The 23,464-nt window shown below is 45.4% G+C and overlaps 1 protein-coding gene across 2 annotated transcripts in view; it reads right to left on the bottom strand.

Moving 5' to 3' along the window:
• Nucleotides 1–23,464, bottom strand: part of myo5aa (myosin VAa) — a 227,639-nt gene that overhangs the window by 9,167 nt on the left and 195,008 nt on the right. Inside the window, exons 30-38 of one of the 2 annotated variants that reach the window (XM_084337836.1) lie at nucleotides 17,238–17,436; nucleotides 15,188–15,253; nucleotides 12,143–12,236; nucleotides 11,002–11,151; nucleotides 10,529–10,683; nucleotides 9,967–10,056; nucleotides 4,087–4,237; nucleotides 3,453–3,735; nucleotides 2,015–2,189 (exon numbers count right to left, since the gene is read on the bottom strand). In XM_084337836.1, coding sequence (XP_084193962.1) covers nucleotides 2,015–2,189; nucleotides 3,453–3,735; nucleotides 4,087–4,237; nucleotides 9,967–10,056; nucleotides 10,529–10,683; nucleotides 11,002–11,151; nucleotides 12,143–12,236; nucleotides 15,188–15,253; nucleotides 17,238–17,436 — 1,363 coding nt within the window. The remainder of the gene's footprint in view (nucleotides 1–2,014; nucleotides 2,190–3,452; nucleotides 3,736–4,086; nucleotides 4,238–9,966; nucleotides 10,057–10,528; nucleotides 10,684–11,001; nucleotides 11,152–12,142; nucleotides 12,237–15,187; nucleotides 15,254–17,237; nucleotides 17,437–23,464) is intronic. The other variant, XM_084337837.1, reaches the window with a different exon arrangement.

The following is a 23,464-nucleotide window of genomic DNA, read 5'->3' as shown; positions in this document are numbered from 1 at the left end:
TGTGGCCTGGGACCTCCTCCGCGCCCCGCTGCTATGGCCTTGCCACGGGGTTGTTTTTTTTGGCTCTGACCCCGCGATGTTGGGGGCTGTGACGTTTTTTTTTGCGCTTCGCGTCCGTTCCCTGGTGGCGTGCGGGATGCGCGTCTGAGTAGTCGCGGGCCCTTCTATACGAAGGTAAGTCCAACGGTCTGCTCACCCTGTGCGTTTGAGGTGCTAAACCCCACGGTCTTCCGTTTTGGCGGTGAAAGACTGGGGAAGGAGCTGGTAGTATGGCCATGGCCCCGCTTATGTATGAGCGGATGTGGGCGTGGCCAGGCAGGTGAGGAGCGTACATGTGGTTGAAAGTTTTCATGATAGTATACGATTAAAGGGACAGTTCCAATAGAGCAGAGCGCTCACCATAATTCATATAACTAGGGTTATAGGATAACCTTCGTTTCTACGGATGGGGCTTCTTTGATGTGTGATGGGAGTTGATTCCAGAGTCGGGGAGCAGAAGAGGAGAATGATTTGTTTTCTTAAGGCGGTAGTGTGGTGTGCTCAGAAGGGCTAAGTCCTAGGTAAGCGTGTATTGTGCATGTCAACGTTGACGTGAACATGCGGCACACTTCACAGGTTTCGTTGTTGACGTCATCGGACTTTTAAAAATAAAAAAATTTGGCACCGGCGGATCTCACGTGATTCGGTACTCTGTAGTACCGACGTGATTCGGTCGGTACCCTCAAAAGTACCTGATTCGGTACCAATCCCTACTATATGGTGGCTGGTATTACATATATGGTGCCCACTGTCTCTGCCTAAGTACCCTTGAGCAAGACACTGAACCCCTAAAAATGCTCCAGGGGCTCTGCACTGCAGGAGACACTGCACTCCATCCTCTTTGATTAAATGTGACCAGGTTCAACAGTTTGTGGCTCATGTCTCCCTGTCATTTTCTGATTTATATGTGTGGGGGACTGTGTGTATGTGTAACTAGGATATGCAAAAAGACAAATATAAATTGCCACTGTATTGTACATCGACAATAAAATAAACGTCTTCTTCAAAGCAACAAAAAGACATAAAACATAAGCTAAATAAATAACAACAATAAAAGACAGGGAGATGACTACAGGCCGTAGACCTTCGTAAACAGGTGGGTTTTCAGAGCAGTCTTAAAGGAGTCCAAGGATGTGACAGAGTGGATCTCAGCTGGGAGAGAGTTCCAGAGGGTGGGGGCCGCCACGCTAAAGGCTCTGTTCCTAATAGTTCATAGGAGGGTGTACTGGGGGATGGAGAGCAGATGCGTGTCCGAGGATTGCAGCCTCCGGGAGGGGGTGTACGGGTTAGAGGAGGTCAGATAGATATTGGGGGGCAAGGGATTTGTATATAAGGGATTTGTATGTAAGGACGAGGATCTTATATGAGATACAGGTCTTGACCAGAAGCCAGTGGAGGTGGATGAGGGTGGGCTTTGTGCTCTTCAGAATGCGTTACCCCCTCTCCAACCTGCCACAGCATCCTGTCCCTCCCAAGATCCATCCCAAGGTTAGCCTGCTGTCAATCCCCCCACCCCCAATTACTCCCTGCAACGCTCACATGACAAGCCTACCTTCCTTACTCCTCCCCCAGAAAAATCTCCCAAGGAATGGTTCCCTTTTCCATGTTGGACTCCCCCCACCCCCACCAGTGACAAATAAATAAATAAATTAATAAAGAAATAAATAAATAACAATGAACAAAATAAGAAATAATAATAATACAATTTAAATTAAATAAATAAATAGAAAAGGTTCCTTATGAAGTTATAATGTCATAGACATTGCGTGCCCTCTTGGCTGTTTGTAGAACAGCTTGCAGAACCTTAACCCAAGTCAACAGGTCTGAGAAGAAGAAATTAACTTCTTGCTGAATCTTGTGCACCCATCTTCTTGTTTACCACAAATGATTCAAATAAGTTAAACTAAACTACAAAGATAAAAATGCATACAAAATGCATAAAAAATAAAGATTTTAAAACGCTGACGGTCCTCACCTGAGCGGTGCTGAGGGCGTGGCACATGGAGCAGATGGCCTCTGCGTCCCCATCAGTCTTCTTCTTGACCTGGAGGAGCTGGGCGGCCTGGATGAGAGGCTCCAGGGTCTCTTTAGCTCCACACACCATCAGAGTCTTGTCCCTTAGCCACTCCTCCAGTTGGCTCACATTGTATCTGCACACACACACACACACACACACACACACACACACACACACACACACACACACACACACACACACACACACACACACACACACACACACACACACACACACACACACACACACACACACACACACACACACACACACACACACACACACACACACACACACACACACACACACACACACACACACACACACACACACACAGACAGACAGACATCAGAACGAGACCCAAAGACAGGGAACCTATTAGAAAATGAACTACCGTAAAAACCTTTTATTATTATAATATTTTTTAACTTTTATTTCATAAACAAAATTTCACACGTACCAATTACTATAGAAATACTAGTGAGTCACTATGGAAACAGAATACTGTAGAGATTCAACACACATTTCTATAATATTCCACAATAGATGGTAGACTAGGTGAATCAATACAGTATAGGGCTGAGCCCGATTAGTCGAATAATCGATCGAAAGGAGCCGTAATCGACTGCCAACCTCTTAGTCGAATACAAAGAAAAGGAAAAAAAAGTACATTCTTTTTTTTTAAATCATTCTTTCCAAAACCAAAGCGGCCTAGAAGAATGGCTAACGCTAATGGTGCGCATACCAGCGAGGCCTAAGAAAACAGGCACAGAAAGAGGATTTTGTAGTGGCTACTGAGTCATAATTCACGGCGTTCTAGCCTACATGGAAGGACTGTTGTATTTACTACATCTCCCTTGACTCTTAGCGGGGGATGACGTAGCTTAAGAGAGACGAGTGAACGAGGAATGGAAGCGTTGTTAGTGCGACAGTAGAGTGCGTAATAAATCAGTTTTGTATTGGCAAGCGACTCCATCTGTGCTATTATTACCGCACTCCTACAATTTCACCCTTCTAATGAACACGTGACTAGACTAGACAAATATCATGTATCCATCAGTGGACCAATTGCATGCTTTCACAGAGGACAAGGAGCCTTCAGTAGACTCCTTCAGACATTAAGCACCCCACACAGCCCAAATGGAATGATAAAAAGAATATATATATATATTTGCATTCAGGGGGGTAGGGACCAGTCGACTATCGGCAAGTTTCGGCCAATCAAAGTCGACTATCAAAATCCTTATTCGGGGACAGCCCTACTACAGTATTTCTGTGGTGAATCTCTGGAGTATGCACACACAAAAAAACACAGGAATACCATAGGCATAACTATAATTCACTTTTGTAAGGGAAAATATGGCAACATATATGAGTGAGAATAACCAGCTCCCACCTGATCTGCATGCCCTTGCTCCAGGAGCACATGTCTTTGCGTAGCAGCAGGTTGTTGAGGGTGACGGCGCCGATGATGTAGAACTGTTGCTTCACCACCTGTTTGATGAGCTCGGGGTCGGTGCCGTGTTGGCACATGGTGGAGTGGAAGGCGCTTAGCTGCCGCAGGATGGACTCCAGCGTGTAGGTGCCCTCATCTGCGATGCTGGACGTCCGCTTGCGCAGGCCCGTGGGCTTGACACCCGACACGCCCTGGATAGTCTCATGCTCCAGCATGCCAGGCACTGCGAGGGGGGAACGCATACACAGATGTTTTGGCTGAAAAGTTGAAATAATCTTGACTTCAAACTAAATACACACATAGCAATGTTGCAATAAAGAATGAGGAGAACAAAGCCAGCACTGAAAGACTCAGGAGGTGGACATAGAGCATTACTACTGTAGATAATGGTGTGGATGGAAAGGCCTAATTTCATATATGCCAAAATACAATTGCAAGATCATTTAGCTAAATGAAGTCAAGTCAAAGTAAGTTTTTGAAATTCCAATATTGTACCTAACTCAATCACTGAGTGATATTGACTGTGCTAGGCTGAATCTAAAACAGCATAATGCATGCAAACACACAAGCATACCTATCATGGGTTGGAGGATGTTCTCCATGCACTTGATGAGCTGCTGGTAGATCTGGATCGCCAAGTCACTAATCACCTGTCTGTACTCTGCCAGGTCGAAGTTAGACAGACAGTGCTCGTTCTGCTTCGAAGTGTTTTGCTTCATAAAAGCCTGGTACACGTACGTGTACACACACACACACACACACACACACACACACACACACACACACACACACACACACACACACACACACACACACACACACACACACACACACACACACACACACACACACACACACACACACACACACACACACACACACACACACACACACACACACACACACACACATTAAAGGTGCTTCAAAGTGGGAAGGACATTTGTCTGGAACTGAAATGTCATACAAAGTTTGTGATATTGTTATAACATTACTCTTAGTTGGGTCAAGAACCAAAATTCCGTGACCATTCTCTGGCTAAGATGTTTTGATGATTGATTTGACTTCTATGGACCTTTTATAAAATATTTAGCACCCGTGTCCCTCCCAAAAATCCCGGAATTTTTTGTCAGATGGCCAAATCCAAAATACCTGCTGACGCCATCTTGAAAAATTAACTTTTGATCCAGAGCACCTAGAATCATGTATGAATACACTTTTTTGTGTAAGTCAACCATGACGATTCCAATTCTGACATCAGTTTGACTCTATGACATCAATTTGACCCAGAAATCCAAGATGGCCACCATCCAGTAGAGCAAAAACGTCGATAGACACAGAGCGAAAATGTAACTTTTGAATGGGAAGGTAAGATTTGGTGTTTGGGCAGGGCTTCAGACTAACCTTTCCACTGATAGCACTGGTGCTACCAACTTTCCCAATAGCTAGCTAACTAGCAACAACAACTAGTTAGCTAATATAGTCATTGTAGCCCTGTGTTTGGGGTTTGTTAACCCTTGTGTTGTGTTCGAAAGCTGTTTCTTTTAAGAGTTATTTTGATGATGTTCTGAGCTTGTGCTCAGCCTTCTGTTTCAAAAGGTATCTTGGACCACGCCATCTTACCATTCCTTGACATGAAGAACTCCTGTTGACCTCTCATCCAGGCCTTCTTCTTCAACAGACTGCAAGAGTGTGTGTGTGTGCGTATGTGCTAGGCCACGTGAGCGGATCGGCGCGGCCGAGAAATCCGCTCTTCGCTCTTTAAAGCTTGGTCCGCTCCGCTAATCACTCATGTTGACCCCGCCCCCAAGTCGCTCTCCGCTCGCTCCCTGCTCACCTTGAATCAAGCGCTCCCCGCTCCCCGCGCCAGATCGCTCGGCATTTTTTTTTTTTTTTTTTTTGGAGCATGGTGTAAATGAGCTCAAACTACAACAGTCTACACCCCCTGGGCCCCTTAACAATTGTTTGTATTGAGCCGCATTGTAATTGTAGCCATTCTGCAATGTTAAATAACGTTGTTTATCCATTCACTAGCTCTATTAAGCGGTGATAGGCTAGCCGAGCCACAATGCTATGGTCGCTGCCATTAACGTTAGCATGTAAGCTAACGTCAACAACAATGGCGTCGATACTTTTTCTAGTCTCTACAGTGACAAAGCCTGAACAGGATATCACAGGTTCACCCTTCTCATTGGTTGAAAATGGCCTTCATGTTTGTACATCGCCATCTGTTGCTTTGGCATTGTACTGCATGTATATATTACATCAACAGTGTTAAACCACTGTGAGCGGCCTGGAGTGGATTGGAGCGGAGGAGAACTCTCGCTCCGGACGTCACGCCGACTCATTTTAAAACCCACTCCTCGCTCACGTCAAAACCGGCCGCTCCGCGCCCCGCGCCGCTCACGCTCCGATCCGCTCACATGCACTGGTATGTGCGTGTGCGCATGTGTGCGTACGTGTGTGCATGTGTGTGTTTACGTTCAAGAATAATATGAGTGTCCATATTCTGTGAGAAAGGTTGAGTTCCTGTGGGGGAGGGGTGCCAGAGGGATTGGGAGAACAGGTGCATGTTGCAAAAAGTGTCCCTGTGGAGGAAAGAGGTGGGGGTGGGGTGTCTAAAGATCAAAGATGAATCTTGACCCAAAGATGACCCAAATTTGACACAGAGTTACCCACAACATTTAAATGCATGCTGGGTATTTCCAGGGTTCTATATCAGAGTAAGGTTAGAGTTTGAAAGGAAGAGTTGCACAGTGTAGATGCATAACAGCTTGAAAATGGAAGACATCACTCAACTGACAGGGATAAATAGACAGTGCATAACCCATCAGACTACATGTATCCTTCAGTGTGGCGGGCTTTGTGATGAAGCCACCGATTCCATTACCTCAATTGAGAGGTGGGAAAATATAAAGAATAAGGCACTGTTATGGAGCAGTATTGACACATTCGGAAACGTCCATGCAACTGTGGATTGGGATAAAGGTCCCGTCGGACAATGTATCCATAATACATGTAGGTTGACCTTATGCAATGCTAAGAAACTGGAACAGGCCAAGAAAAGACAGAAAAGACGAGAGGTTGATGAAAGCCAATCTGAGTCTTCGTCTATGTCTGATGTTTGTTCCCCAGCTGCCAAGCGGCTGAGATCGAGTCTTGGGCTGAAACATGATAAAACCAAATGTGTCTGGTGCTGTAAGACAGAGTCGTCCAAGCACCCAGAATCAAAGCTGGTACTGATTTCATACGATCACGCATGGGCAGCTTTCAAGAGCCACACGGTGGCCCTGGAAGATCAGAGAATGCAAGACAGAATCAACGGTCTGATTGATTATGCAGCTGATCAGCCCTATGCACTTGAAATCAGATATCACCTCAAATGCTGGTTGAAATATGTGCGTAATTACCAGAAAATTAGTGAAGATGACAAACTCCCACACATGCACAATGTCACTCTCCGAGAGGCTCAGACTATATTCTTTGACGACATCAGAACAGTTATCTTTGAGAAACATGAGCTAAGATCACTGCAGAGTCTCATCCAAGACTACAGCTCTATAATTTCTCGGTATGGATTCCCAACATCTGGGGTCAAGTCATCCTACATCAAAGACATCCTGACCCGGGAGTTTGAGAGCAAGATCGGCTTCCACTCCCGCCCTCAGAGGAGCCATAGCGATCTAGTCTATGACACGTCTGGGGGTGGTTCATATGTCGAAGCAGCACTCTCTGAGCAAACGCTTGACATTTGCCAAGCGGCCCTGCATGGAGAAGCCCGGGAGGAACTCAAAGCAAGAGCTGCTGAGATGGAGCGGAGTGCTCTCAAGGCAGTGATCGACCTGGTTGAGGTCAGTCAACTTGTGAATCTCTCCGAGTTGCTGGAACATCGTGTTGTCGAGGAATGTGTGGTGTTATTAAACTCCAACGGCACATATAGGAAGACACAGAAGAACAAGCTCATTCAGAAGCTCTCTCTCCAATCTGTAGATCTGCAAGAACCTTACACCGCTCTTGTCGACATGAGCATGATCTGGAGGATGGCAACCCCATCAGCAGAAGATTGGCAGACACAAGATGGCACCCCATACAAGTGGTTGGACTATGTCCACAAGGTATCATCCATCATCCTTGCCCGCCATGGTGATGCTGACCGTATTTTCTGTGTAAATGACCCGTACGACGCAGCATACTCAACTAAAGATGATGAGCGAGACCTGCGGGTACAAGGTAAGACACATGTCCCCAACACCTACATGAAGCTGGGCGACCCCTTCCCCTCTGCCAGAGAGTTCAAAACACTGCTGTGTAGCGTCAGCAACAAGGAGCGGCTACAAAAAGTAATATGCAGCTATCTGAGTGACCTTGTTGCACAGGGTGTAGAGATCATCTACTGTACTCCCACTACTGTACTCCCACTGCACCAACTTGTCAACCCAGCAACCAATGCAGAACTACAGCTTTGACCAGTCTGAGGCTGACACCATCCTCTTCTCAGCTTACACAGTTCTATGTGAGTCAGGCTACAGTGGCCCTGTTGTCATTGATGCAGCCGACACCGATGCCTATGTCACGACAGCGGTCATCTCTCAACAGCTGCCCGGTATGCTCTGTATCAAGAGAAAGCAGGACACAGTCTTCTTCCGTGGCCTGGTTACTGAGGAGATGGCAGATTGTATTGTGCAGCTACACTGTATTACAGGCTGTGATGCCAACTCAGGCTTCTATGGCAAGCAGTCGCGGACTGGGACCATAATTCCTACCGGGAATTTGACTCAGGCAGGCCAGGCCCATACCCTACTCGATTTATCACTCACCCTCTGCGCTGCTGTCGTCAGTTCAACATAATGACGCGTTCCTTACATCTCCACGGCTTCAATATCAGCATCCAAATCATCCATCAGACTTATAGCTGTTCTATTTCATGGTCAGGTTCCAACAAACTGTCTTCTTTAAGTCCGAGTCCCAGCAGTACATCCAATAAAGTGATCAAGTGATCAACATCCAGAGTTCCCACGTCAATTTCAATGTCCATCTGATTCAAAACTCGTGTAGTAACACGGAAGAGCCCTTCGGAGTTAAACCAATCAGAGAGCGTCTTCACAAACTGCGGCTATGAAAAAAAAAATCACACATTCCTGCCTGCTTGCCTGAACTTATTATGCGCAAATATAAACATGTATACCGACCTGGCCTGCTTCGGAGTTCAGTGGCCTGACTGCGGGCACAAACAAACAAATTTTAAAATAAAAAAAGCATTTGCCAGTCTGCCAGGCCATGCCAGTCTGCCAGGCCACCGGGAAAACTCCCGGGGGTCCCGATGGTCAGTCCGCTAGTGATGGCAAGGGTAAGTCGTCGGTGTATGACAAGGTGGCAAAGAGCCCTATGGCACGGCGGCTGCTCTCGCGGTGTGGAGATAGCCTTGATCTTGAGGAGAAGGTGCTAGAGGAGCTGTTCGAGTTCACACAACATGTTATTTATGGCGACAAGAAGAGTAGCACCATGGCTGTGGCACCACAAAGTGGAAGAGAATGAAGAACAAATCATTTATCCATCTCCCTCCAGATGCAGATAGCCTACGCAAACACTGCCTCCGTGCCAACTACTTGGCATATCTAGTAGTGCGCCACCCCTCCCTGAAGCGCCACCCTTCGCCACTCGAACATGGCTGGGAGCTGGTGGGTGGTCGCTGTCGCCCTGTCCGCCACACACAACCTGCTCTCCCAACACATCTACCTGCACCAGGGCCAGCTGAAGAAAGTGAGGAAGAGGAGAGTGAGGAGGATGATGATAAGGGAGATGATGATGTATGGAGGAGGAGGGGTGATTCATTGGAATCTGATGATTCAGAATCTAGTGAGGCAGAATGCTCTGATTCGGACTGATCATGACATGTTTAAAGTGGTTTCATTGTTAACCTGTTCAAGTTACAGCTATTTAAGAGAGCGTATTTTGAAGTATAATTAGTTATCTTGTCATACTGTACATTCATAAATTATTTTGCTGAGATCCTTATGAAGGTAGTTTGTTTAAAGTACCGCACTACCATGGTAAAATTGGTTTCGACATTAAAAGTTACATTTTCGCTCTACTAGATGGTGGCCATCTGATGTCAGAATTGGAATTGGCATGGTTGACTTACACAAAAAAGTGTATTCATACATGATTCTAGGTGCTCTGGATCAAAAGTAAATTTTTCAAGATGGCGTCAGCAGGTATTTTGGATTTGGCCATCTGACAAAATGCCGGGATTTGTGGGGGGACACGGGGGCTAAATATTTTATAAAAGGTCCATAGAAGTCAAATCAATCATCAAAACATCTTAGCCAGAGAATGGTCACGGAATTTTGATTCTTGACCCAACTATCTGCTTCAAAATCACTTGATGCAATTTCTATTGAGCTCCATTTGCAAATGATTAGCATACAGGATTTTTTTCTTAGTGTGTGAACCTCACCTCATCTCCGCTGTACTGTTTGAGACAGTGTAGGAAACGGCAGGTGTTGGACAGCCAGAAGGACACAGTCTCAAAGTCATCCCCTCGTTTCTGACAGGAAGAGAACAGAAGCAGCACTCGCTTAACACTCTACCACCAACCAAAAACACTCGCTTAACATTCTACCACCAACCAAAAACATGTAACACTCTACCACAAACAACACTCGCTTAACACTCTACCACCAACCAGAAACCTGAACCTTCCTTTTAGCCTTTTCCCAAACTTAGATCTAACCCAAAACTAAATCCTAACCCTAATTTCCCCCCTTAAAGTGAGGAACCACAATATATTTTCATCTTCGTGAGACTTTCCCCATCTTTCTATTACTGTGAGGACATTTGTACACAACGGTTAAGCTTAGGCCCTCGTTCCAACTGGTTAAGGTTAGAGTTTGGAATCAGGGCTGGTGGTCTAACATTTTCAATCAATCAATCAATCAAAGCGGGGAACATAGAACCCGGGGAACATAGGACCCGGGGAACATAGACATGCTCCCCACACAAACACCCACACACAATACCTTGAGGATCTTCTTGATGCTGTTGATGGTTGAGGTGAGCAGCGTGCGAACTTTCTGATCATCGTTGACGTAGTCGGCATGTCTGAGACACATGAACAGGATGTAGGCTGGCAGACCTGGGATCAGACTCACTGCTACACCTCGAGGCTTCAGCTCTGAAGACGGAAAAGAGGCAATTAGGGCCCAAGTGCTGATCTGATGTCAGTAACCAGGAATATTTGTCTTCTTGACCTTATTTAAACTAATAGACTGGAGCCGATTCTAGATCAGTACTTGCACTTTGAGACGCTTTGTGAATATGGACCCAGGGCAGATCTTACATGTACAGACCGTCATACCAGTCCCACTTTTTAACTGCGAGCTTGTTGCACCATTGCTCTGCCTCCCAAGAGAAATGATTTGCTCTTTACAGCTATCAGAAAACACAGACAGGTCTGACATCTGTGGGGGGGACATCAGCATTCAGCACTGACCTAGAATGAGGTTCTTGACCAGTTTGAGTTCATCCTCCTTCTTGTACTCCAGCATGCCCTGGAAGTCCTTCTCCCTGCGAGGGATGTTGACCGGGCGGATGGGCTCATCCACCATCTGTCCTGGGGACGTCTGGCTCTCCGCCTGACCCGCTGGAGAGATAAGTGTTATTATGTAGATAGACCATTTCAACTTGACAACATAAACATTGTAAATGGACCCAAGTCTATTTCATATTACCCTAGCAAGCTGTTCCCCTAGAAAGCCGTTCCCTAGCCAGCTGTTCCCCTAGCAAAGCGTTTCCCTGGCAAGATGTTCCCTAGCCAGATGTTCCCCTAGCAAGCTGTCTCCCTAGTTAGCCGTTTCCTAGCAAGCTGTTCCCTAGCAAGCTGTTCCCTAGCAAGCTGTCCCCCTAGCAAGCTGTTCCCTAGCAAATTAACGGACCCTCGTACCAAGCCACTGACAATGTACAAGAAATGTACAAGTCAGCGGCTGGGTGGCGCAGCAAACATTGCGCTCGTCACCAACTCAAGAGACACCAGGTTCGACTCCGGGTGTCAGCATTGCCTTGGGCCGGCCATCATACTAACTCAATTGGCAGAGTTAGCGGGTGGAAGTCGATAGGTGGTAATCTGGACGTTGTGGACAGCGACTCCTACAGGTCGGTTGGGGGACGCCTGCACAGCAGAGAGAGGAAAATAGCGGGGGTAGTGTGAGCCTCCCACACGTTACACCTCGCCAAATGAGAATCCGCGCTGGCAGGTGAAAAGATGTGACAGGCTGCCTCCACATGTATCGGAGGGGACATGTGATCCAAGGCTTCTATCCTCCCTACAACCGACCAGTTGGGGGCATATGCGAGCAACGTTCAAGACAGGGGAGGGGAGAATTGGCACAGCTAAATTGGGATGGGAGAGAAATAGAAAAAAAAGAGAAAAAGTGGATACAAAAAAAAGAAATGTACAAGTCACATGTAAGAGTTGATGGAAAATTGCAATTATGATGATGAAATTTAAATACATTTTTTGTAGATAAAAGTTGTATGCGGGACATGGATGTTATGTTGACTAGGTGTAACATCCCTACCCCACACACACACACTGGAAATAGTCTTCTCCTCAGAGGAACAGAGTGAATCCTTACCTCCAAACTCTCCGATCCTCTTGGAGAAAAGCTTTAGCTGCTTCTTTAGCCTCCGGATGGTTTTTTCCTGCTTCTCCACCTGCTCCATCAGATCCTGACAACAAGAGTGAGGGATGGAATGATGGAGGGAGAGAGACAAGAGGTAGAGATAGAAGATACAGAGATTAGATAACAGATATGGTGGGAGAGAGAGAGCAGTCCAGCTTTGACTACCACAGTATACTGCTTGGATCAAGGGGGTGCAGACAGAAAGCTAGTGGCAAAGAGGAACACTACAACACTTTCTGCAGGCTCTTCGCAAAACATTTAAAGTGCATGAAATAGCACTGTAAACATTTATCTTCCGTTATTTGATGCATTTGCTAATGGAACAGTATGCTCTGGCAGGACGTGAATATTAAAATGGAAACTCTGGGTCTCTCTTGTTGTATCCTATCTTACTAATATAATTGGAAAGCAGTCAGGTTGTGTGTTTGTGTGTGTTAGTTAGTGTGTCCGGATGCAGTACTTGAGGCTTACCAGTGAGAGGCGGCAATACGCACACAGAAAAAATAAAACCTGATTTTATTTCTCCTTGTCCGGATTTGACTGAGGGAAATTAAACGCGGTTCAGACTCGGTTCAGTCTACATGAATGTCAGATAGTTTCATAGTTACTGCTGTCAGAGGAGTGCACATTTTGTCACCATAGCAACACTAATTGGTATATTCAATCTGATGCTTCAATTACAATTAAGAGCACTATGATTCATTACAATTCATTATGTTTCCATTGGAACCGATCGCAAAATACAAGACTAATTTATTAACGGCTAAGATTACAGATGTGACAGGGGAAGATGACAAGCTACAAAAAAAAAGATGTGGTAAGTTATAGACAAGGAAACTATAAACATCCAGAGTGAGGGTAAAACTATCACCTTCCACGGCCAATGTTTCTGTGTAGGTATAGCTTTGACCAACTACATAGAGAGAGTTAACACTTTGGTTGCCTTGGGTTAAATTCATGATATACCATAGGTTGCCGGCTCTATTTGTCTATGGAGAAGTACCCCTTCTTTGCATGGCTATAACTTTTTAAATTCTATTGCTACATTGCCATTATTAGGGCCCATTCAAAGTCCTATATGTATTGTTCATTGTGTAGCAACATTAAACTTTTTCATTCACATATTCATAGTAAAGTATGGTCTAATGTATAAGTATGTTTTCATCTCTTTCTGCAGCTTTCTCCAGAACGTGATCTATAGCCCCAAATGCATTATATTGATGATGCAATACAGTTTTATGGCAATCAGCGCGATATAAAAAATTCCAACTAGACGTACTTCTAGAAGTTACTACACGTCATCTGATGTTGACCGGATGGGCTAGGGGGCGTTTATAATTCCGTGGGCAGCGTTATACCAATCATCTAATGTGGGTCAAATGTTGATAATAGCAGTTAGTATCGAAGACGGTAACGTTACACGCTAAAACTCACCCCAGTCTCCGCGCGCCGTTGGGCGATCATCGTAGAGTAGAAATCTTATCATTATGGGATGTAGATTTACCCGGTCCATCTCCAGCTTGTATAATGGTATATACGTCCAAATCATGTTGTTTATCGAGTTATTGGCAATCGATCACTGTGTATTGTGACGAGCTAGAATGCCGGGACCTATAGCGAGTGCCCGGAAGTAATACGGACGTCCAGCACAACCTCTATGCCACTTCCTGTTTAAGCGATTGCGCCGATCGGCCACCAGATGGCGCTCCTGAACCGCCAGAGAGCTCAGTGGGTCCTCCTGGTGGATCTCAGGCCAGCGGAGGGGACATATGAATCCGATCGCAGATTTTTGAAATATTGATATAAGGACGCTGTACAGCGTCCTCCGGCAACTTGAGCATGGCCGGCAATGACGTCTAAACACGTTTCCTGGCAGCCAAAGTGTTAATCAGTTATGCCTCAATCTGGTACATGAGTTTAATGTTGCTTTGTGGTGTAATTTCCCCTTTAAAAAGATCATTCTGATTATGTTAGGACAGCTCCATTATGGCAAAACTCATAATTACGATTATTTTAATTGATATTGAATTCACGATTATTAAAAATGATTAATAATTGATTTGAGAACATCATATAACGACGACGGAATTCGTTTTACCTTTCATTCTTTATCAAAGGCTGCCTTTCTGTCATCTATAAGTTACCAAAGATGTTTCAAAATAACGCTCTGTGGCTCCCTCCTCCCTCTCAACACAAGCTGAAACTACCGTTTGTGTGGGGCGGAGCGCACCACTGAAGGAAGGGTGCGCTGCATTTACAACACAAGACAAAATGAGAGCAACATGGCATGTGGCACAATAATTGTTTTATCTCAATTACCTTGATTTCATGATCGTAGGAAGCCAAAATCGTAATTGAAATTTTATTAATCGCCCAGTCCTAGGTTATGTTCAACCATCTGGCATTATACCAAACAATTCTGATTTCAAATCTCATCAAAGTGAGTGCAAATAATGAGCCAGTTCTGGTTGCCTGGGTCGTTGACATGGCCACAGCTCTCCTGACTGCAATTAAAAAATATCCTCAAAAGCAGCCAAGTACGTCAAGATAAAACGGCGACATGCTTCAAGATTGCATATTTACTCGCTAGCATACTGACAAATGTTATGTAACCAACGCATATCACAGTTTTGCATGAAATGTATTTAGTAGCACCTGGGTTTTCCACTATCCACTATGTCTGGGAAAATGTGTGTGTTCCTCTTTGGGGTGGAAACATTATCTCTTCATTGGGTGTGTTAGAAAAACAAGTGACCCTGAATCAAAAGAAAGGGTGCTGAACTGGTCAGAGAGAGAGAGCGACAGAGGTGCAGAGTTGGCCTTCTTGTCTGTTAGAAGAAAGGGTGCAAAGATTTCCCGCTGTGGGTTAGGAGGACACACCGCTGTGTAGGGGTTTAGACATTGTTACATCCCAGTGAACACACTGCTTCTGCAAAGCACACATTCCAGTTAGTTTTTAAACACACATGCACAAAAATACACACAGCTTATACATACAACTATCCGTCGTAACATCTCGACTCGACACTGCCGTGAGGTGCGGCCGTCACTCAAGATGTTGTCCTGTCAGATGACATCCACAAGTGTCAGTGTGTATGAGTGAGTCTGAGTGTTTATGAATGCTACATGATGGATTTACACATCCATAACACATTAAAGGAACATGCCAACATTATGGGACATTTGCTTACCTTCTTCTCGTCAAGACAAAACATGTATACCAATTTCCTCTCTGTACGTTCAGTAGAAAGCCGTTGTTTAAGCTAGGCTAGTAGTCTGTATCCACTTCCATTAATTTGTGCTAAGCTAGGCTAGCTTGCAACTGGATAGCTTTCTACTGAATGCACAGAGGAAATTGGTATCCATCTTCTTATCTGACTCTGGAGAATATGGTGAGTGTCAGCCCACAATGTCTCATAGTGCAGGGGTTTGGCTTAAGTACTACAGTACTGTATGTCTCTAGTGTTTGTGTTTGTTGTAGTGTAACTAAGTCTTACTTATGAACTGTCTGATCTCAGGCAGTGTATCTGTGTCTGTGTGTTGGCATTTGTATCGTCTCTTGTTTGTGTGTGTGTTGTGGGGTACCAGGTTCTTAATAGTAACCAGAGTTGATCTCACACTGTATCTGTGGAATAGTGCACACAGTTCCCATCCTAAAGACGTTCTATGAAATCCAATGGCTACAATGAAGCATTTTCATGAGCTAAAATGTAAATTTTCATAGCCTGCTGGCATTGTTTTTCCATATAAGAAAAGTTCTTAAGGGATAAATTAATGTAAAAATGTAATCAATAAAATATGTCTTACAAAAGCTGTTGGGAAAAAAGGTTGAAAAGGTTGAATTGGTAAAAGGTTTCCTACACATTGATGCATCTGTGAAAAGTCCTTGATATTCAATGATTTAACCAGACCACTTGTCAACATTCTGTCAATCTCTGTCTACAATAGAAGTCTCAAAATTCCATGACATTCCAGAAATCCCATGGACCATAGGAACCCTGAGTGATGTTGATGTTTGTGTGTGCATGAGGTGGTATACCAGGCTCCTGTTGGTGAGTCTAGTATCTGTCTGATGGTGTCAACCGTTAGGATTACTCCAGTGGACACTACCTCAAACCACTCTTTTTGTGATCCTCCAATTGCAACTGTTGCTTCCCTCGAGCATATACCAATTTTTCCACTGCAGATACCGATGTTTAGTAACTTTAAGTATAGACATGAGTACCTTTTACTTACAGTACTTTACTACAGAGTATGGACCACTCGACAATACAATTAAGATGGAATCCATTTTTCTCCATTAGAGAGATTTTGCATGCTTCTATTCTTCAAAAGGCAAAAGTCGCTTTGCTTTGACTTCCGTCAATCCCATGTGGTTCTTGGTAATGCAAACTTTAGTTTTGGGGAAACGGTAACTGTAATGATATCCAACACCAGAACCAGATATCGGGCATCCTGATATCGGTATATAGCATCTATGTATGTATCTTTGTGACGGTGTAATCTGTATGACCTGTATGTGAATGTGTCTGTGGTACCAGGTTCTGTATGACCTGTATGTGAATGTGTCTGTGGTACCAGGTTCTGTATGACCTGTATGTGAATGTGTCTGTGGTACCAGGTTCTGTATGACCTGTATGTGATTGTGTCTGTGGTACCAGGTTCTGTATGACCTGTATGTGAATGTGTGTCTGTGGTACCAGGTTCTGTATGACCTGTATGTGAATGTGTGTCTGTGGTACCAGGTTCTGTATAACCTGTATGTGAATGTGTGTCTGTGGTACCAGGTTCTGTATGACCTGTATGTGATTGTGTCTGTGGTACCAGGTTCTGTATGACCTGTATGTGAATGTGTGTCTGTGGTACCAGGTTCTCTATAACCTGTATGTGAATGACCTGTATGTGAATGTGTCTGTGGTACCAGGTTCTGTATGACCTGTATGTGAATGTGTCTGTGGCGTACCAGGTTCTCTATAACCTGTATGTGAATGTGTGTCTGTGGTACCAGGTTCTGTATAGCCTGTATGTGGATGTGTCTGTGGCGTACCAGGTTCTCGTTGGTGAGCCGGGTGATCTCATGCTGCAGGCTGGCCTCGATACGGGCCTCGGGGGGCAGCTGGAGGTTCTGCGCCAGGAGCTGCTGCTGCCTGTTGTTCTCCTCCTTCACGTTCTGCAGCTGGCCACGGAGCAACTCCACCTCACTGTCGTAGCTACGCCGCTGTTGCTGCAGCTGGGACTCCAGCAACCTGGGTGGGGGAGGAGGAGGATGGTGGAGGTGAGAGGGAGGGATACGATATAGAAAAGAGATAGAGAGAGAGAGAGGAGATCAGCATCTTATGAAGAGCTAAGTCTTGCAGGTTTCTGAGAAGATCAGTTCTCCCACACGTCCTGCCGTGTGAAGGAGCAGCAGCAGCCAAGTAGAAACACTAAAAGCCTCAGACATGCTTTCCGCATCGAACGCGGTTCCATTCATACAACCGAGGGTCCACCTCGGTCTGGCGTTCTCTCTCTGTCGCCTGCATCGCCACTCCTGCCTTTCAGCTTTCTCTTCCCCAACCATCATTATTAAATACCACAACAGCAGTAAACCTTCTCTTTTTCCACCCAAAGGATTCACAAAATAGCCTATGTTTCTGATTTACATAATCTCGTTATTGTAAGTCAGAAAAAAAGTTGGTTTTCGTGCATAGATCACAAGATGCATCAACTTACCGGTATAATAAGAGTTTAACGTGTGCATTTCCTGGACGACTGTGTGGCCAGCTGGGCAATAGCGAACATTAGAAATACTTTAACCTGCAAACCTAAAACTGTTCCGACGGCACAATATTGATGTGACAGAATATTGATTGATATTTGCAGAAAAAATTATATATTAGCCAAATCTTTAATGCATCAACTACAATACAAGGTTTCCATGTTGTGAACTGGGCTGACTACCAGAGCGTCTCAGAGCAACAAACGATCTGGGACATGTGCAGTCGGTCACACATTTGGAATGTCTGTGTGCACCCCCGCAGACATGGGCGGATGACGAGATGTACTCCACGCGGACCAAAGCGGACCCTCGCAGACAGTGTGATACCCGGCACGAGTCCAGCTGAGACAACTCTCTAATGGTGCCTCTAGTAGTGTGGTAGTGCGTTTCTCTTCTGTGCCTCAGAATCTCTTACTCACCATTGTGTATTATATTCAAACGTGAACTGGCCTTCCTTATGTGCACATCGGCTCAGTCATTGGTATGTTTTGATTTACAAGGCCATTCTTGGTATGGTTCCGATTTATTTATAGTCTTTCAAATTTGAATGGTGGAAATTACAATCTCCGTTCGAAGGATTTTCTGCACGTTGCTGTTCCCAAAGTCCGAACAGAAATGGGAAAGAAAGCTTTTAGGTTTTCCGCACCTACTGCATGGAACAATCTCCAGTCTGATCTCAAGATTCAAAGATTGGTAACCCTGAATGTATTTAAGGCTATGGTGAAGCCTATTGTAACCAGGTTTTCTGTGTGCAAATGTTTTATCTGATCATTTTGTAACGTTACTTTTATCTGCAATGTGTTTATTTCGAAACTTTGTGTTGCTGCGATTCTTGGCCAGGTCTCCCTTGTAAAAGAGATTCTGGTTAAATAAAGGCAAAATTAAAAAAATAAAGAGCCCTCCTGGGGGGAACGTCTACATCACAATCAGTCAGGGGAGATGCAGTGGTCAAACCCAGGAAATATGTGTCAGTACAGAAGGCGGTCATTCCACAATGATGTCAACTGATGTTTGTTATTAATCATTCAATATCTACCATATAGATGAGTGACATGCACACAACCTGTGTGTGTGTGTGTGTGGTTTGGGCAAAATTAAAAAGACACAGAAGATAGTTAGCAGAGGTGCAAGCCATCAGTCCAGGCAGAGCATAGACTATGTACCTACATAGTCTACACAGTGTACATGTCATTATCCTGAAATTCAAAAGGTGAGATGGCCAAGTCGGACGGCCCATGCTACTATTCTATGCAAGTCTATGTTGGGAAAACAGAGAGAAAACTGATAGTTGAGAAAAAGAGAGAAAGGAAATAATCTAGAAGAAAAGGGAGGGTGCAGCTCCCCCCTGGTACACAGGCATTACACGTCATGCACTCAGACAAACAAACACCTGTTGGTCTCTTTCAACCCTTCATATACCAGCCACAGCTCTCCATCCTCATTCAGCTTATGGAAGTCTGGCGTGGGGGATCTGACCAACACACAACACAAGGGAATGTGAAAAGCAACATAAGAACAAAGGGGTGGGGTGGGGGGTGTCTGCTGTGCTGTGTTTAGATTATATTCAAATGTATTGTCATCATACAGCACAAGTACAATACTACGAAGTTGGCATCTAACCAGAGTGCAAGGTAACAGTAAAGTGCATTAACAATATACAAGTATACACTGTGTACACAAGTGTAAATAACAAGCTACTGAGTAATATATGCAAAACGTATGTATGTACAGTATAATTATGTACAGTGATACAGGTATAAATATACTATTTTAGTAAGCTATACTGGCCAGTGGTATAATTAGTAAGAGTAGGTATGGGGATATATACAGAAATAGATATAATACGTATTATATATGTACACAGGTATGTGAACAGGGATATATGCTAGTATATCCAACAGTTGTAGATAAATAAATATATATATATATACAGCATTAACGTACATGGGTATCCTACAGGTATGTAAATATATGGTTAGACTATAGTTTGAGGTAGGTAGTTATGATTACAGTGCAAGGCAGTAGATAGGTATAAATTGAGTAGAGACAAGTTCAACAGTGACTCGACAATGGATTCGGTCCACTTTGGCTAACACAGTAAACAGTAGGGCTGTCCCCGACTAAGGATTTGGATGGTCGACTATGATAGGCCAAAATTTGCCGTTAGTCGACTATTGGTCGAAAAAAAAAAAAAAAAAAAAAGTATAATATATTAAAAAAAGATTATAATAATAAGTATTTTTTATCATTCCATTTGGGCTTTGGGGGGTGCTTAATGTCTGAAGGAGTCGACTGAAGGCTTCTTGTCCTCTGCAAAATCATGCAATTGGTCCTGTCGAGGAGCCTCAGGATTCGAGAATCCCCACCTTCCCCGTCAGGGTAAAATGGATCTCGCCTTTAGATCTATACCTAACCAGAGAGGCTATGGGTAAGAGAGCATATCCTACAGGTATAATCCCCATAAGTCCCACAGGTGCAGTTCCCTGTGGCCTGGACACTAAGAGGATGAGATACCAGGAGGAACCGGCAGAGGGAGGAGTGGGGGCACAGCACCATCCAGACCAAAGCCCCCCTCAGCCGGGGACACTAGACTGGTACAAAAGCATCGATAGCTGGTACAAAAGCATCGATAGCCCGGAATCCCCAGGGTCCCAGATGGACTGGTACGAGACCTACATCAACTCCAAATCCTTGGAGGAACAACAAGAGGTTAGTAAAACTAGGTACCAGAAGACCAAGGCCCGAGTGAACTGGCGGGACCCGCAGAAGGCCTCACCGAAAGGAAGGAGGCACCGGTCGTCCGAGTCATCAGGCAGCACGCCAGAGAGAGAACATCGCCTCGCTGACCCCAGGAGACAGCCAGGGGCTGGAGGAGCCATAGAGAGGGACAACTACTCCCCCCCCCCTGCCAGCCTACGCTCTGCCACCAGCTCCTAACAATAGCCCTGCTGAAGGAGGGCTACTAGAAGATCCAGAGATGGGGGAAATGATGAAGGATGGGAGTGGTCTAGGTGACCTATCCCTCTCCAAACCAGCAACAAGGCCCACCGTCCTAGTCCCTACACCCCTCTGCGCTGAACCACCCGGGGAGACGGTAATGGAGTGCATGATAAGGGAGGTGACAGAAGGGTTAACAGAGAGGGAGAGGGTCCGAGGAGAAGCAGTGGTGGAGTGGATCAGAACGATCCCAGCACCAGCCCCAGCACCACCCCCAGCACCACCCCCAGCACCACCAGTCCTTGAAATACCAGGGATGGATGAGCCGCTGGAGATATTCCTAGCCAGCTATGAAGCAATGATGGGAGATGATCTCCTAGATCTAGCAGATAGCCCAGACGTACTGGAAATACATGCCCCTGACAACAAGGACAATGGTTGGGAGAACTGGTACTGAGAGATACTAAGGGGCCAAGAAGAAACTGCAAAATACGAAGCAACCTCCAGAGGGTGACAACGAGTGATTATAACTGCAAATGAATTATAACCAATCATGTATGGCTGATTAAAGAAATGTATTATTATTCAGCATACAATGTAAAGATGATTATAATGTTTTGAAATCAGTATAGGATGTCTTGTAATCAGTATAACAGAAACATGATTTATGATTACCGAACTGTATCATTTTATACCAATGGTACTGTACTTTTGAGATGAGACATTAGGAACTGGGTATGTAGTGACTCAACACGGAACTGTGAATAGGGGAAGTCATGACCATGTATGGGGAAGACGAACTGTAGTAACCTCGAGGTACAAGTGAGAGGCTGGCAAGGAAGGGGTTACTAAATTTACTGAGCAGAGAAAGAGGATGGATCACAGAGGACAGGAACGCAAGCCCCTATAAAAAGGGAAGTTACACAGAGAAACAAGCAGAGCGCTGGGACGGCTCTCAAGGTAAGAACTAACCTTTTGACTCAAACCAGATGAGGAACCAGAGGAGCCAACTCTCTGCAATTGTCCGGAGATCTTCGAAGGGACTCAAACCCCAGCAGTAACCTAAGACCTAAAGTGAGTACAACAGGCTCCATCTGGTCTAGGGGAACTGTAAATCACAGTTGAATGTGTCGCTAGCTCTCTCGCTCTAGGTTTGATCGAAACCGAGGAGTGTTGGCGCTGGAGCACGTTCCAGATTTAAGAGTCCCTCGGAGTCTTCGGCTGTTGTACGAACGGCCGATTAGACCTCTGGTCCATCGCTCTCCCTGCTCAAACCCAAGATAAATATCGCACGGTGCGGGTTCCTTGTACTGGGAGCTGGCCCCGTGGTAGATAATTTATCCGAGCAGGACCTAAGCAGAGGTAAGGGGAAGTTGATCCCTTCTTTCAGACTCTCTAGCTGGGGACTTCCAGAAATACTACATACTCAGTTCAGGGAAGCTCACTGTTACCAAGCGGAGAGACCGTGGAACCCTCTCCAGGGAAGCAGACACAGAGGTAAGAGAATCTCTAGGTGAAAACTTCCAGAAAACAGGTGAAAACTTCCAGAAAACAGGTGAAAACTTCCAGAAAACAGGTGTCTGGCCGGACCAGCCAGATGCCCAGAGAGAGGCCAAGCGGAGAGACCGTGGAACCCTCTCCAGGGAAGCAGACACAGAGGTAAGAGAATCTCTAGGTGAAAACTTCCAGAAAACAGGTGTCTGGCCGGACCAGCCAGATACCCAGGCGGAAACCAAGGAAGACGGTGGAAGCCGCAGAGGAGGACGGTAAGTGACAATAACCCGTCCAAATAGCCCACAGTGTTCCTGGCCATCCCTAACCCAAGGCGTTGAAGGGGGGCTTTGGCAGGAATACGACTCGACAAGCGAAGACAACAAGTAAGTAAGATAACAGGTACAACCCAGCAATGGCTGACAACCAAGCCGAAGATGACGAAGCACCCCCGGAGGGGGAACTGGTTACATTCGACCAGATCGACAACAGAGTACAACTCAACCCGGACCATGAAGTAATACCCGTGGGCCAGGCAAGAACTTGGGAAGAGTTGAGCCCACTCCTCCAGCAGTATCTAGACAGGTGCAGGGGGACCGTGCCGCTGGCAGAGGTAGGTGAAAAAATAACCCTCCAACTAGGAAATAAGAAAGCATATGGCTTATGGGTGAACTTGGGAGGTGGAGGATTCAGAAGAATATCCCTGGTGCCAAGCCCGAAGGAGCATAAAGCAAAAACTAAAACCATATCCAGTTGGATTGTCTGGCTGGGAGAGGTCCTGAACACCAAGATATACGAGCTGGAGGAACAGGTAACTGCACTTTACAGCCCAGGAGAAGAGTATGACCCGATGATAAAGATGCTGTCCCAGGCGATAGGACTGGAGGGACGGCTATCAACCATCGGAACGGTTCGGGCAGTAAGTAGACAAAAAGAGCACACAGCAGCCCTAACTTCTATCCTACAGGTATACAGAGGGAATGGACGAACTGGGGGGGGGTCCGTCCATGACAGCCTGGACGGGGCCCACCCCGGGTCGAATGAAGAGGACTCTGATATCGAGGACGAAGAACAAGGCGCCCCGGCTA

The sequence above is a fragment of the Notolepis coatsorum genome, assembly GCF_963971535.1.
Source record: "Notolepis coatsorum genome assembly, chromosome: 20".
Taxonomy (NCBI): domain Eukaryota; kingdom Metazoa; phylum Chordata; class Actinopteri; order Aulopiformes; family Paralepididae; genus Notolepis; species Notolepis coatsorum.
This window is presented reverse-complemented; position numbering and strand designations above follow the sequence as displayed.